Source organism: Panonychus citri, unplaced genomic scaffold, assembly GCF_014898815.1.
Source record: "Panonychus citri isolate SS breed McGregor unplaced genomic scaffold, ASM1489881v1 Contig00127, whole genome shotgun sequence".
NCBI lineage: Eukaryota > Metazoa > Arthropoda > Arachnida > Trombidiformes > Tetranychidae > Panonychus > Panonychus citri.
The window spans coordinates 46538-63989 of record NW_026515532.1 but is presented as its reverse complement, the minus strand read 5'-3'; the positions used below and the strand labels follow the sequence as shown (position 1 = coordinate 63989).

The 17452-nt window shown below is 28.5% G+C and overlaps 2 protein-coding genes across 3 annotated transcripts in view; one reads left to right on the top strand and one right to left on the bottom strand.

Moving 5' to 3' along the window:
- Positions 1–326: 326 nt before the first annotated feature.
- LOC128390758 (NADPH oxidase 4-like) lies at positions 327–13621 on the top strand. Of its 2 annotated transcripts, none has more exons than XM_053350519.1 (10): positions 327–771; positions 850–1414; positions 2961–3114; positions 7291–7528; positions 7617–7820; positions 7925–7988; positions 8068–8284; positions 10696–10807; positions 12307–12521; positions 13331–13621. In XM_053350519.1, the coding sequence occupies exons 1-10, from the start codon at positions 664–666 to the stop codon at positions 13446–13448; spliced, it is 1995 nt and encodes a 664-aa protein (XP_053206494.1). In that variant the 5' UTR covers positions 327–663; the 3' UTR covers positions 13449–13621. The 2 variants fall into 2 exon arrangements, with proteins under 2 accessions (XP_053206494.1, XP_053206493.1); XM_053350518.1 differs by having other exon boundaries at positions 329–771; positions 7617–7859.
- LOC128390759 (uncharacterized) overlaps positions 13618–17452 on the bottom strand; it is a 20131-nt gene continuing 16296 nt past the window's right edge. Inside the window, exons 7-8 of the mRNA XM_053350520.1 lie at positions 14658–14816; positions 13618–14587 (exon numbers count right to left, since the gene is read on the bottom strand). Coding sequence (XP_053206495.1) covers positions 13836–14587; positions 14658–14816 — 911 coding nt within the window. The 3' untranslated portion in view covers positions 13618–13835. The remainder of the gene's footprint in view (positions 14588–14657; positions 14817–17452) is intronic.

Here is a 17452-nt window from a genome sequence, read left to right as displayed (position 1 = left end):
GGCTAGGAATAATTCATCTACTCCTACAGAATTTATCTTCTCATCATCATGTAGGATGAACTAACGGTATTCAGGAATTGTTGATGAGAAGATGAAAGAAACAAAGATGATAATTTTTCTCTTTCTTTTCAATATCTTCTCATTTTTTTCCTTTTCTCTCTCTCTCTCTCAACGCTTTTTTTTCGCACGGAAATTTTTTCGCAAAAAAAACACGCACTTTTTTACTGTTACTTTCTTTTCGTACATTTATCATCCTTATCATCATTTCTTCTCTTTCTTTTCTTCTCCTTTTATCTTCTCTTTCATTCTTGTAACATTTTTCTTCTTGTTAATGTTACACCAACATCTCATCAAAAGTTTCAAATCACTTTTGTATTAACACCAACATCTCATTTACAATCAGTTAATCATAACAATCAAATCAAATTTATTTTACTCTTCCACTGTGTATCAATGTTAAAACCCAATGGATTTAAAATTAACAACTAATTAAGTGTTACAATTAAACAAGAGATGACCAAAAGGCTAACCAATTGTCAACCAATTTCCGTGGTTAATTGTTGATTATGTTTCTCTGGAGGATTTAAGTTTTAATTGTTTCAATTTGTTTCAATTCTTTTCTAACAATAATTAACTCTTAATTTCTTTAATTGTTTATTAACCATGACAATTATGTTTTCTAAAACGATTACTATTCAATCCGATCCAACGTTTAAATTTACCAAAGGATTTCGATATATTAAATTATATCTTCGAGAGCATTTGTTTATGGTAAGTTTTGTTTAACTTTCTTTCGTGTTGACAATCAACTAATGGTCACTTTTCCACAATTAAATTGATTATCTTCAGATCGCCTGGATAACAACTAATTTGCTAATTTTCGGCTACAGTTATTTGCGATTTCGCTTTAATCCAGCTTATCATTATACCCACCAAACCATAGGCCATGGATTGTTCATCTCCAGAGGAACCGCTTCAGTCCTTAATTTTTCATCATTTATTATATTTATTCCGATGTGTCGGACACTATTGACCTCCCTAAGGTCACTAACAACACCTTCAATTGTGACAATTAACCAACAGCAATATTCATCTCCATCTAAATCATCATCATCATCAACGACAATATTTTCAACAATCTCCAATCCAATGTCTAAATTTGGTACCATTGGATTATCGGTTATTCAACGATTAACAATTAATCCAGTTAATCGTTTATTAGTCTCATTAATTGATAAATCACAACGAATTCATATCGCTGCCGCTTATACAATTTGTCTTTCTGGTTTAATCCATTCAATTGCTCACATAATTAACTCAGCAATGGCTTCGGTTAATTATAATCATCAATATCCAACAATTAATTTAGCTTCTTTTCCTGGTCAACATCCATTGTCCATAATTTCCGGTTCAGGTAAATATTAATCTTAATCTTTATCCTCAACAATTAACTCATTTACCTAAAATTACAATTAACTAAACTCTCCAGACACAAATGCAAGTTGATTTTAATCGTATCCAACTTAAATTGTTAATTTAAACAAAAGGTCATCAACTAATTAAAACTAAAATCATCATTTAACTGTTACAATTTATTTTTTGACAAAACCTTGACCTTAAACAATCAAATTTCAATATGATTTAACCTTTAATCATGTATAATAATTAGATTATATTTCTTGGTGTGGTTTAGAAAAGTTAATTGTGACACCAATCAGAATTAAATGAAAACTGGATTACAAATCAGTTAATCAAATCTAATTAAAAACCGGTAGACACAATTTCCTCCTTTAAAAGTTTACTTCATCTTCACCATTGTCCGTTAATTTGATTGCAATTAACAACAATTAAGGTAATTTCATTAAGAATTGGATTCAACCAAATTTAACTTTTAGCTTAATTGTTGACCGATTTAATTGTTATTCTCAACAAATGATTAATTAACAAGAGCTGCCAAAAAATTGAATCAATGAATACACAATTTAAAACTGTAATTAGTTATCCTAATTTGATTAACTTTCAATGATTCAATTTTGAGCAATTAATTTTGATGATACATTTCCTGGATTAATATTAACTAATTAAATTAGATAATTAATTGTTACCATTGTTTAATCAGTTGATGAAATTGATTTGAAAACTAAATTATTACAATACAAATAATTTCAATCCATGTTGATAGTTAATTGTTACAATCATGTTGGCGATTTATCAATGAAACTTATGATTAAATCTTCCTACAATTAACCTTCAACCAGCTAACAATCAGCTAATTGTTGAACCATTAAAAAAGAGATAACAATCAAGTTAATTGTTATATATTGAGACTAAAAATTGATCACAATCAAGTTGAAACAAATCACCAAAGATAAACTTTCAAATTGAATTAAATTTAATCCAGTTAAAGATGAAATCTAATATTAATACTAACTTTAACTGTAGTTGTAACAATTTAAGCAACAATTTAGTAAATTAATTCAACTCATCAGGAAAAGATAATTAAATCAATCACTTCCGTTTATCTAAATTAAAATGAAAGGTAAAACAAGTAGCAATCAAATTAAATCAACTGACCTGACCTTTTACAATTAACCATGAGAAAAGTTAACAATCTAAAGATTTAATAATAAACAATATGATTTAATCACAATAACAATGAATTAACGATGATACAATAAAAAAGTTGTAATAATTAACTGATTGTAATCAAGATCATTAACAAGAAAAAAAAGCCTTTAAAGAAAATGGAAAAGGTAAAAAATAAAATAAAGTAAATCGTAAAGTCAACAATTAGTTAATTGTAGTTGATTTTTTCCCGTTTACTCCCAACTACTAAGGGAAAAATAATATTTCCAAACCGAGAACAACAATTTAACAAATTGATAAACAAACTAAATTAATTCATGTTCATCTAATTGATATGTTTCTTAATTGTGTTCACAATTTTAATCACAATTTAGTTGCTGGTGTTACAGGAATTGCAATGAACTTGATTCTCTTAATTGTCTTCATCACATCAACAATCACTTTCCGTCGGGATAATTACAATCTATTCAAATATACACATTTTCTAACAATTATCTTTGTCATCTTAATCTTATGTCATCCTTTAGGGTAAGTAATCATTTTAATCATCATGTTAATCATTAATCATAATCATTAATCATTAATCCAACAACATGAAAATGAAAACGCGATTGAATCAACGGATCAGAATTTAATTGTTCGAGTTGATTGTTTTATATTATAAAAGTTTTATGGTTCAAGTTTAAATTATCATTCTGGTTACCATGATTAAGGATAATTTAAGATTTAAAATGAGTTAAATTAATTGTTTCTCTCATCATATTTATCCCACAATTTACTCGACAATTTAATCAGAATAATTTAATCAGGTAAAAAAAAGTGAATTAAATTGTTTAGACGAAAAGTGGAAACAAGAAAATCAAATCATTTTAACCTTAATGGTTTACTTAATTGTTGATTAACTAACATTGTAATATTTATATTAAGGTTATGCTTTTCATCCTCATCTTTAATTATAATCAACTTGTTGATTATTAATCAAAATCTAATCAATAGTTAATAATATTGGACCAGTTTCAATGTTCACAGCATGAATAAGGTTCATGATACTGAATAATTTTGAAACTTTTACCTTGTCAAATATTTCAAACTTTTCTGATTGTTTCAATATTATAAGTAATCAGGAAGTTGTATTGTTAACAATCAATTGATTATTAGCATCACAATTGAAATCATCTGCATCAATCAATCTTCAATCAAGATTAATTATCTAATAATAATCAACTAATCAGACTTCAAAATTGGATCAATTTGTTTTTTTTTTCTCATCAAATTTTTCATCTCAATTGTTACAATTAATTATTGATCAACCTGATTATTAGCTAATTGTTTTCATTGCAATCCTATGCAATCAAATTAATTATCATTAATCAAATAATCTTGATCATTTTGTGAACTTTAATAGTCCGACAAAAATTTTTCACTCGTTTCGTCACAAAATTGACCTACAATTAAGTTAATTGTTACAATTTTTAGACGCACATATTATCTTGAAGTTGTGAGAAAGTTGATCAAATGGTTGATTGATATTGAAAATATATAAATTCAAGTGACAATCAATTCAAACAATTAAGAAATTTACTCGAAAAATATTTAGAAAGTTATTCAACTCTAATCAAGTTGATTGAGGAAATTTTTGTCACAGAGAGATGAGATTCCAAATCAATATCATTGAGATTTCAACGGTGGGAAAAGCTTGGCGGTGGGATATTGAATCCACCTCTCGACAATATCCTCAACATGGTGGTGACACTTTACAACCAATTCAACCTCAACAATCAAAGTTCATCATTTCCAAATTTTCACCATTTATTAATAATTTTTTTCCCCTGTAATCGATTCACTATGATGATGGTGATTTCTCATCTTCTTCATCATCAAGTTAACCAATTTTTCATCACTATTCTGATTGTAAACTCTGAAAGTTTCAATTCTGAAAATGTAGTTGTGATCATCATCATGATGAAATTCATGGTAACAGCTTGAGAAAAACTTATTGACACTTTTTTCAATCTCTTTTTTTTTCTTAAAATTGGAAAACTTGAATTTCCATCATAGGAAAAACATTGAAATGTTAACAACAATCAGTAAATTGTGTTATCAACAATCAACTGTTACCTTAATTCACTTACCCTTTTAATTGTCATCCTCCTTTATAATCAAACAAATCTCACTAATTGTGAATTGAAATCAATGTTTACTTGATTTGGTTGAGGAAAAACTTAATCCACAATCAAGATTTACAATTTACTAATCGTTATTAGCTGATTGTTCAGGTCAATTGTTTGTTAATTGTGAGTAAATTAACAAACCATAATAAATTGGTAGCCTTTTTATTTTACAATTAACTGATTTTACTAAAAACAATCTAACCATACGAATTAGTTAATCAACAAGGAAATCATTTGATTGTTTGTTTAGCAACAATCAAACATAAATCATTAACTTTTAATCCTTTGGAGCCTTAATCAACTTTTGATTGTTGACAATTAGTCATGATGAGATTAATTTTGATAATCAAGGAAAATTAACTAAATCAAATCTTTTACAATCAATTGATTGTGTTTAAAATAATTTAGATAAAGCAGAAACAATAACAATTAATTATAAAAATAAAATCTACAATCAAATGAATAATTCATTAAGTAAATCAAAACAATTAACTGATTATCATTTGATGAATGTTAATTGAAATCAAAAAAAAAACCTTGACATTCATTTAACCAACTAACTGACAACCTAAATCAAGTGAAACAATTAAACTAATTACCAAAGACAAGTTAACCATCATAACCAAATTAACATCTCAACAAATTAGTGACAATCAATTGATTGTTAAACTAAAATCATCAACAATCAACACGAGCCTCAAATTATTGATTAAAAGTTTATTAATCGTTTTCATGATTAATTGTCACAGATTTTTAATCAATTGAAACATTGATTATCGATGTAATTTAATCAATGATGACAACAATTTAATAGCCTGAGGGTTTTCATATCCACTTCCACCTCCGGTTGATGATAAATGATTAACTTAACGATTTACAATTAAGATCGTTAATCATTATCACTCATCCACAATTGATTATGATTAAGTTTGATTATTTAAATTGAACCAATTACTTTTATTAATTTCGTTGGTAATATATTTTAAATCGTTACCAAAAAAGTTAATTTAATTGAAAGCAATTTACCTTAATCATTGATATTGTATCACTAATTTAATTATACATCAATCAAATCTAAATCATTTAGAAAATTAAAAATTAATCAGCTATCATTGAAATTTAATTGTTACCAATGATTAATGAATTAGTAGTTTAAGATAAGTTTCATATTAGATTAACCAAATTTGATAATAGTAATAAAATTAACTAATTGTAACAGTGTTTTTCAAATGATATTACAACAATTAAAACCCTATTAGATGCTTAATTGTGATCATACTTTTAATTTAGTCCAAAACTGATCACAATTAATAGAGAGAGAAATAATTTCAATGACAAATCAAACAATTAAGATAAATAATCTTTAGCTAATGTTAACACACTGACAATTGAACATTTTCATTATCCCAACAATTTAATTTAATTATCATCAGACAATTTAAATCCTACGATTTACAAGTTGAATATTTAACTACCTACACTTACAGTTAATCAACATAATCAAGTTAATTGAATCTCACAATCATACAGACCTACACTTAAGATGAAGTTCATTGTTACCATGATAAAAGTTCATAGGGTGTGGGTTAGAAAAGTTCTGATTCTGATATCATGTAATTCACCAGATGATCAACAATTTAAGTAAACTACAAATTATAATTGTAAATTTGATCAATTGTTAGAACTACTAAATTGTTACCAACACTTATTGGAAAAACCTTTTCCCGTTTAATGAGCAATTTAAACAATTGCTGTTCAAATTGTTCAATATTAAGTAAATACAATTATATTTTCACATAGGAATTGATTTAATTGTCATTCTCATTGAAATAAAAAAAAAACTATCGAAATGATTACTGATTGTGATAATCATTTATTCACAAATCAATCAATATTATCTGAACATGAGCTTTCCATGTCTCTCAGATTATATGTTGAACTTTTATTTTCATGGATCAGGAAATTATTTGAGTAAATTTTGTTGAAACGGTAAAGGTATTACATTGAAATCGCCCTGAGGGTGAATACAGGGAAACCATTTTCAAGTTTATTCAGTAGCTCTGAGTAAACATGATGATCAAATTTCACTATCATCATGTTGATGTTATTGTTGTTAGGTGTTGATAATGATTAACTTTTCTTCTTGTTATTATACTTACGAATTTTTCCTCGAATTACCACTTAGAACTTTTTTCTTCTTCTTCTTTTCGAAAATGAGAAAATTGTTCTAAAAATCATCTTAACTTGATGATGAAACTTTTTTCTTTCTTCATATAACTTTTTTAGTTGTTTGGTTAATTTAGACGAAATCATCACAATCAAATTAACTGATTGTTGTGATGAAATTTTCAGAAACATTATTTACCTTTTTATTTTTTATATTTAAACTTTAATCGTGTACCTTGAGGTTATTGTATTAATCACAATTAACAAATTAATCCGTTGAAAAGTAATTTTTTTTTGTTGATTATGATTAATAATCTGATAATTGTGATGATTTATTAATCTTTAAATTGTTAATCCTTTTATCTAGAGGATTATTGAAAGAGCAAACTAATCTAGATCAGCATACAATTGGTTGTGATCAAATCATCAAATCAAATGTGACAATTAACTTATTATTAAACAAATTGGTTGATTATAATTCAACAACAACAACAATCAATGGATCTTCAGTTGATTATAATTCATTACAATTAAATCAATCATCATCATCAACACAATCAATCATCCCATGTGATGAACCAATTTTCAAACCATTAGCTTCATGTGTAAGTTTAATTTTTGAGAGTTGAAATGATTTTCTAATTGTCCACTTGATTACAATTAATTAACGTGCTTCATTTGATTGTTATACAGACATGGATTTGGCTCTCAATATCATTGACAATTTACTTAATTGATTTAATATTAAGATTATGGAGAAGACGATCATCAATCACCGTAATTAATTCATCATTAACTGATGATCATATTAACCTTGAATTGTCACAAATCAAGGGAAGCAAATCAATAATTAAACAATCACTACCTGGTCAATACATTTACCTTAATTGTCCAAAGGTATCGACAATTGAATGGCATCCATTTTCATTGTCATCGGTAATCAAATTAACTAATTTAACATTATTAATATCAATCAATCACAATGATTTAATTACTTTCAGATTCCAGTGATCGGAACCAATGAAACTTTCAATTTAAACATAAAACTAAACGGAGACTGGACAAGTAAGTTGACCAAGGAAATTATTTTCCATCATTTAATCACTTTACACACAATCGATTCCAATAAAAAAACAATTAACAGATAAATTGGGAAACTTAATCAATCAAATTGACGGAGAAAACGATCATATCAAGATGACCAATACAAATGGGAAAGATAAACAAACTGACCAGTTAAAGTTTTACATTGATGGTCCATTTTCAAGTCCACTCCAAGATTTACTCAAACACCGTCTATGTGTTTGTATTGCCGGAGGTATTGGAGTGACACCTTTCATATCATTTTTATCACTACTCAGGTAATTAACAATTAACCCTAATCAGTGTAACAATTAACTTATCTTATCAGAATACTGGTCAGTTAGATTATGTAATATTATCATCATCATTATTATTATTGTGTATGAATGACCAATAGCATACAAATGTATTACAATATTTAATTTGGTTTATGATTAATGTTTATTGATTAGTTGATTGGTAAATTGATTATTATGTTGGTACATAATGATTAAGGTTCACGTTCAGTTAATGATAATAATAATCTTTTTGTCTGATATATTCAATTCAATTACTCAATCTAATCACTTTGATTATATATAACTTGGACATATTTAATCAAGTATTATGGTTGATTAGGAGGAGATTAAATTTAATGACAGATTAGTTAATCAAAGAGGAAAATTCCCCCCCACAAACTTATCAAGTTAATTGATTGAATGAATATTGATCTGATATATTATGATTATCCATAAATTGATAGTTAATAATCATGTTCAGATAATAAGTTAGCTTTGATTTTTGATTAGATTTTTTTGTCCAAAACTTCAAGCATGAAGTTCAATATGATATTTTAAAGTGAATCTCTCATCTTGATGATACATTTTTATCTTCATCAGATTTGTCTTCATCTCCCTCATGGTGAATCACTAGTTATCTTCATCCTCATCCATCTTCAAGAATCTATTTTCCTCTTCCACCATCATCCAAACCCCTTGACCAGAATAGCTAAGTGAAAGTTGATCCAGTTTCCTCTTTATCTTTATCCCTCTGTCCACCGTTAAGATGCTTGTGTCCAATTCAAGCTCGAATGTTCAGTTTTCTTGGATATTATCAAGATAAATCCATGATGAGAATACTGAATTTTCCATTGTTGAGATGAAATTCTGAGAGAAAGATAAGAAAAATTCCCATTGGAACTGTAAATTCTGTAAAAAAAGAAACGAGAATCACTCAAGTGAGAAAATCTTTTTAAACTCTTGGCGAGTTTTTCACTTTTTTTCTCCATGAATCTTCACAATCCAACAGAATTTTTCACCTTAAAGTCGTAAAGGAGAAAAGGGAAAAAAATTATCTCCACACTCAGAAGTAAAACCTCAGAACTTTTTCTCTTTCCTTTTTTTGGATCTTTCTTTTTTTTCACCCTGAGAACCAGAACATCCAGAAGTTCATGAGACTCTTTGAACTCTATTTTCTCAGCTCTTCATGAGCAATCCCTTATCTCCTCCTTCTACTTCTGAGCATTTTTACTCACAGAACGATATCATCTCCATCCTTTTATCACCAGCACTCCGAGTTATCAGTAGTAAATTCCCCATTCCTCCCATGTCTCCATGAAACAGTAAAGAACGAGAGAGAGAGAGAGCAAAGGAGATAAAAAAATTCTGTATTTTTTATGAATTTTCTGCTGACGATAACCAGAATATATTACATGGAGGTGAAGTTGAGGATGACAGGGTTTAAGTAGGAAATGAGAGTGGAAAATGTTTATAATAGTCGATGATATAATATAACATTCATATAATATGTTTAATCAGTGATAATATATGTTACATGTAAGCATTTTATTTGATATCATCCCACCTTGTTATCCGATTCCCACCCCTCTCTCTCTCTCTCTCTCTCTCTCTCTCTCTCTCTCTCAATATCTTCCACCCTCAACAATTGGACTACAAATTAGCTCTTGAAAAAACCTCTTGAGACTTTTTTCTCATCAGATGATGAAAATGTTATATTACATGTATTATATTCAAAGATCATCAAAAACTATCGCAACTTTTATCCTCATCCTCATCCTTATCATCATCTTTATCCATCTTCATTTTCACCTTATCTTCTCGTATTGGCAATTTAATTCAACAAACTAAAGAAAACTAGATGATGAAAACCCTTTTATTATTATACAGCGTCTTCCCCTTGGAGCAATTATTAAGGTCTAATAAGTGATACTATTGGATAGTGATGATAATAATAATGATGAGGAAGATGAGGATGAGGATGATAAAAGGCAATCGATAAGTTATCATTCTAGAAGAGGATAAATAGGTGTTCCTGTGTTGCTGATGTTTCGTTATTTAACCTAAAGAATTAGGAAGAAATTGTAATGACAATTAAAAAGAGAGAGAGAGATATGATGATGATGATGAGCAATGATCGAAAATAATAGGAATTAATCTGACGAAAAAACTAATCCCAATATTCACAATTAACTAATTGTTGGAATGATCGACAAATCGATTCTAATAGTTTTCCAAATGTAATTGTAATCAATCATTTTCCCTCCACAATTCAGGATAAAATGGTTCATCAAATTAACCTGTTTGGTTTTTGTTTTAACAACAATGATTTAAATTGCTCTTGAAATGATCAACTGTCAATATCTATTGATTTCTACTTTTATTAATTGTCATTTCTCTCAATCTAATTACAGATCTAATCCAACAATATTAACAAGTAAATCAGTTAAGATTGAAAAACTTTACTTCATTTGGATTTGTCGTAATGTATCAAACCTTTCAGGTTTTGTTGAAACTTTGGCCCAGGTAAGCAATCAAATTAATCATGTTAATCTTAATTTAATTACAACAATCAAATCGTATAAAATGCTTGTCACCATCTAATCTGATTTAATTCAATTCGTTCATTTTTATCCAACTCATTTCCAACAAAATAAAACTCAATACAAGAAACAATATAAATCCATTGACAATTAATCAACATTATTTTTCATACAATTAACTAATCTTCACCATCTTAAAACTTATCTAACATTATTACAATTAAATATCGTTGATTAATATAAATTTAATCAATGATTAACCAGATTGTATATTCAAATTTCCACTTCTAATCAGAATAACCAGAATTGTGATAATATTTAATCAGATTAATTGTAGGTTGTTGTTATCATTATTATTACCTGATTATGATTATTATATTTTCATTTGCAAAGATTATTTGTAAAAAAAAATATGAATGAATAATTAACTAATTTTCATCCTCATCTTCACAATGATTATGTAGGAATGAGTTAAATCATTACTAATAATCAAGAATGATTAATTCATCATCTTGTCTGTTAATTATAAGGGGAGGAGACAAAAATAACAATCATTTACATTTGAATAGATTAATAATGAAGATCGTCTATGATTTATGTAATAATTAACGAAGTGGATAATTTAATCTTACTCTTAATTTTTGTAGATTAATTAACAATTTGAATCAGTTGATTAGGTTTCTTTTTCCTGGTTGATGATGATGAAAAAAAAAGTGTCACTGGTTTTGAGTTATTGGTGAAAATGATGACAGAAGGGGGAAAAATATGATATCAAGTGATGAGGATGAACATTTGATGATGATGAAGATGATTTCTCGTCAGTTATCATCCGGATGATGATAAAATCCTCTTGATATATAGATTTTCATGTATCACAATTAAGCCTTGAAGGTAAACTGAGAGAGAGAGAGAGAGAGAAAATGTCAACATGGTGAATCAAGTTTTCCCGTTTCAATGGATTCACAATCTTATCACCAAACTCTGAACAAAGTTCAGTATCACCATGAGCTCAGAATATTATTTATAATCAAGAATAAGTGACAACTTTTTTCTTCCAATTCTTTTTCAAACTTATTGTTCAAATTTCTCATGATAATCTATTCAAACAATTAATCTTGAGAATTGCCAGATAATTAGATTAAATTAATCCATTGATTTCGGTGTTAAACTGATGAAAATTTAAATTAGATTCAAATGATCAAAGTTAATCAACTTTAATCTTGAACATTAAATCAATGGAAAGGTTTTCTTATTCAGTTTAATTGTTAATGTCTTCAATTTGATTATTAGTTTAACTTTAGTTCGTTAGTTAATTAATTGTGATTACTTTGCATTTCGATTTGATCGAAATTTTTTTTCTCCTCTTTGTCTTCTTTCATTAATTAATTAATACAAAGATTCATTGTAAATCCTAATCGCTAATTGTTGTTAGTAATATTATTTTTTCTTGTTCCTCATTTTTTTCCCAATTTATGATGAAAGACAATTAACTTTAATCATCGTAATCAACGAGGACCCCTAAGGTTAACAATTTATTTAACCCAAGAGACTCAGGAAACAATGTTGGTTAATGTTAATCGATTAGGAGCTCGAGATGAAATGTTAATCAACAATTTACTTCGTAATTCAATTTTCTTGGGTAAACCTAAATTAAAGACAATCTTTCAACAATTACAACGAAACTATCACAATCAAAAGTAAGTAATTCGATTAATCAAACTAAATAATTAACATTCTCCCATTATATTGGTAACAATCAACCTTAATTTCTCATTATCTCTTATACTTTTCATTTGATTCCCTTCTAGTTATTGATTTAATTTTCTCCAAATATTTCCAATAATAACGATAATATTTTCCTCTCCACCGTCAGGGATAAACTTCCCACTCCCACTCTTAATCCACCCACACATTAATTGATTCATCTAAATGAACATTTCTTATTACCAATGTTACCTTTGATTTCATCTTAAATCCACTTCCTAATTACTTTCCCGCCTTCATTATCCCAATCCCACTCTAACTTAATCATCAACAATTTCAGGGTCAAATCTCATCTCTCTGAATGAATCAATTTTCATCATCCTAGCTAATAGGAAATGAATCATCAATAATATTAAACAATAAAGATTAAGATGATTAAATATCATCAGAATTAGGATTAGGATGGAAAACTAATAAAATCGTTGACAATTAACTAGAAATCATCATTGTGGTGATCAAGATGATTACAATTGCTCAAATCAAGAGGAATCATGACAATCAACTGATTCTCTCCATGTAAACATTAGATGATCTATTAATAGTTTTGTTGTATTTTCATGGGGAATTCATTATGAATGGAATGATGAAAATTCTGATGGAAAATTTTTCTTCTCTAATTGTCTTTCAATCAGTTTTATTAATTCAATTTCTTTTTCAATACTTACCTGGTTCAATTACCTTTAATTATCTCATTACAATCAACTAATTGTTACAATTTAATTGTTTTCTTTTTCTCCATCAGAGTTTCTGTATTCTGTTCTGGATCTTCAGGATTAAGGAAAGAAATTAAGAAAACATGTCGGACAATTAACTTAAATGGAAGTCGATTTGTCTTTAAACATGAAGATTTTGGATTCTAATTAACTAATTGTAACAATTGCCAGCGATTAGTTCAGATGATTATCTCATCTAATTCAATTGTAAATATCTATCATATTGATCACTTTTGACAATCAAAGGAATTGATTATATTTGATCAACACTCACAAATTGTTGATTAATTTGAAATAAAAGTTTTTTAAATCATCATCAAGATTCATGATTAGTTTTTATTATCAATTAAAATTAATTTGAACAATTTAATTGGTTGAAATTTGGATCAATTTTAAAACAATTAACTATTAGATTGATAACTTTTCTTTTATGTTACTAATTGAGATTCAGTTTCTTTGTACCTTATCAATTACGATTAGCAATTAATTAATTGTAATCTCATGTACAATCCTCTGAGTCGTTGAATCAACTCATCATGATACTTGTGATGACCCGAGGGTATAAAAGTTATTATCATGAAGGGTAAGTGGAGGTGGTGGAGGCACTTGAAATAAATTTGATCGTTGACCATGAATTGAACATTTACCCACCGGTGGGGTGGAAGTTGAAACAATTATATTACCAAGTGATGATGCCGATAGTGGTTTGGTTAATTGTTGTTGTTGATTATGGTGTTTATTTGAATGATGTCGAGGAGTCCGCAGTGAGCCAGTATGATGATTCACTGAAGGAACCGAAGACGATGCTAGTAAGAGAGAGGTAAAAGTGACCTCATCTTCGGGTGTTAACATAGTCGTTGATCGATGATGATGATGATGATGATGATGTTTCTTTAATTGATTAATAGCCTGTTGGTATTGATTCTGATTTTGTGATCGACGATAAAAAGTATCCAAAGGTAATAATAACTCAGAAGGTGGAGATGAAGGTGTATCATGATTTTCCCCACCGCCGCTGCCGTTGGCCACAAGTACATAGGATGATGATTGTGGACTATGATTTAAATGTTTAACACTAATCGAACCATCGGATGTTGTTTTCACCGTGAATGCCGATGACCCAGACCCGTGAAGGCCACTTTGAGACACTGACGATCGATGGTCATCAAGATTTGACCGACGACGACGACGACGACGACAATGACATAGGAAACAAATCAATCCACAGGAAACACTAATCAGTCCCAGAATTGTAACAATTGTGTATAAACGGTTGGAAACGTTACCTTTTTTTTATAAGAGAGATTTAAAACAAATTAACTGTGGTGTAACAATTAACTAATTGTTTGAACTTACATTGGTCTTCATCGGAGGAATCTTGTTCACTACAATTGGGAATCCCATCACATTTCAATGATTTATCAATACAAAAGTATTCCTTACGTTTACAGGTTGACCCACTCTGAGGTGTTAAGCAAAATTCAGATTTGGAACATAGGAAATGTTGACAATCAGCTTAATTGTTGTAATCCATCAGGATAATTAAGAAGGAGAAAAGACAAAAAAAAGAGAGAAATGACAAAATGATTTATCTTGAAGAGATTTTTAATTGATTAATTTTCTTGTTGTTATTGTTAAATATTGATCTTTGATTGTTAATTTAAGTAACAATATTCATGGACAATTAACCTTTTGAAATGATTAAATATTGACATGAATTAGTGATCCTTGAAATAATCACAATCTATTATTAGTTACAATTTATTTTTCCTGTTGATTGGTCTGAATTTTGATGATCATCAACAGATAATCAGTAAATTGTTACAACTTTTTCATCATCATTTTTAACGGAAACAAAGGTGAATTCAAGTAAATTAAAATAATCATCAACTTGTATTATAATGATAATCACATTGATTATGTTAATAGTAATGATTTAGGGTTGGTTAACCATAACGATATGATATCGATCCTTTGATTATCATTTTTGTATCAACAACAATTTAATCAAAATCGTCATCATCATTATTAATACAACAACAATTAAAATCTATGTGATTGTATGTGATGATAATCATAAACCAATTGATTGTCATCAAAATTTACCATTTAATTGATATACAATCAAACAGAACAAAAAAACAAACCAAGAGAATTTTTTTCCTAATCAATCACCTATTGACCTTTTGCTTAAACATGTTAATTGCTACGAAGGAATCAAGAAGTAATCAGTTAATTATTGTAATATAATAATAATCATAGAAGGTATAAAAAAAAATGTGAAGACACAAAGAAAAAACAAAAAGACAGACTCTGAAAGTCTACTGGTCATCATACTGGTCATCATCATCTTCATTCCTGGTGCTTAATGGTCACCAAGGAAATGATATTATTCACGCTATCAATATTATTATTATCATTTATTATATCATGAGCCCAGGGTGGGAGGTGAGGGGTGGAGAGTGGACATTACAAAAAATGATATATGTTTAACTGGACACACACAATAAAGTATCAAAGGCAAGGTCAACCTTTTACTTTTCGATATTTTTGTTCAACTGTTTCCCCTTCAGATTTTCAACTCCTGATTTTACCTTGTCCAGTTTTACCCACTGCCACTCATCATAATCATCATCCTGGTCATCATCTTGATTCTCTCCCTCCATCTCTCTCTCTCTCTCTCTCTCTCTCCCTCTCTCTGACCATTTCTCCCAAAGGAAGACAATGAAGATCCAGAATAGTTTCAACTCATGTGTCCAGTTGAGTGAAACCGAGCGAATAGAAATAAAAAAAAAGTTCTAACTCAATGTTCAAAGATAATTGTTTAGCAATAGTGGTCATAAGTTGTGTCCAATCACAGTATCATCATTATCACCCCACCCATCACCCACCCTCTTCTTAACCTACACACACACATAATACACTTCTACTTGTATTTTTGTCCATTGTTATTATTATTATTGGATGATTATCAGTGGTCAGTGGTCAGTGATATGACAAAAACAAAAATAAAAGTTGACCATTTCAACCATAGACTTGGATATTTGTATATTATTTTCATTATTGTTTGTTGTTATTGTTGTTGTTGTTGTCATTGTTGAAGGTGGTGGTGGTGGTGGGTGAGATGATGATGATGATGATGATGATGACGATGAGTGGACAATATGAATTATGTTGAATATTAAAATGAAATAAATTGTCCGTAAGTTAATTGTTTGGGTTGACTTATCAATAGGAACAGGAACCAAAAAAAAAAAGTTATTCAGTAAACATTATTTTCCACCTCCCACCCTGTGTATGGGATTACCTATTTTTCACCCACTTCTCATTTTAATCATCAACAATCAACAACAATCATCAGATTAAACTTCACATTAAATCACAATTCTTTCAACAATCAAATCTTCACCAATCAAAAAACTGTTTCTCTTTCCAATCTTAATCATAACATTAAATCATCTCGTGAAATCAAATCCAATCAAATTAATATCACCAGACAATTTATTAATCGTCATAATCAGTGTTAATTGTGGTTTTTAATTGTTTAATCATCAACTGGGATCTCAAGTCTTGATTTTGTTTTTTTTTAGACTTTGTGTTTGTGTTTAATGTGTTAACCTTTCAGCTTCTTAATTGTTTAATCATTAAGAAAATTTAAAATGAGATTAATCAATTTTCATTGTATTCATTATTATCAATTACTTATTATCGTTCTGATTGTAACAATAATCTCATTTCAATTGATTAATTGTAATCAAACTGATTCATCTTTAACATTGTTTTCCTCATTTTCTCATCATAATCAAACTCTAATGGTTAATCAATCATGTAATCAAAGTGATACAAACATGAAAACAATTACGAGAAGCAATTTAACAGTTAATCAAGATTCAAATATTGATAATTCAAACAATTTAACCGGAAAACAATCAACTACCACCAGGAATAACAGCAGCCAAAGTGATTTAAATATTAATTATAACAATTACTCTAATTCCAGAGTTGAGAACCAAAGTAAACAATCAGAATCAACTACAGTTACTAAAGATCAACAATCAACCCGGACAATTAAATCAGAAAAGTTAATCATCCGTTTGAAACGAGCTCGAGGAAGGAAACAAAATTTTGGTTCAGATGAAAGGGCTAAAGCT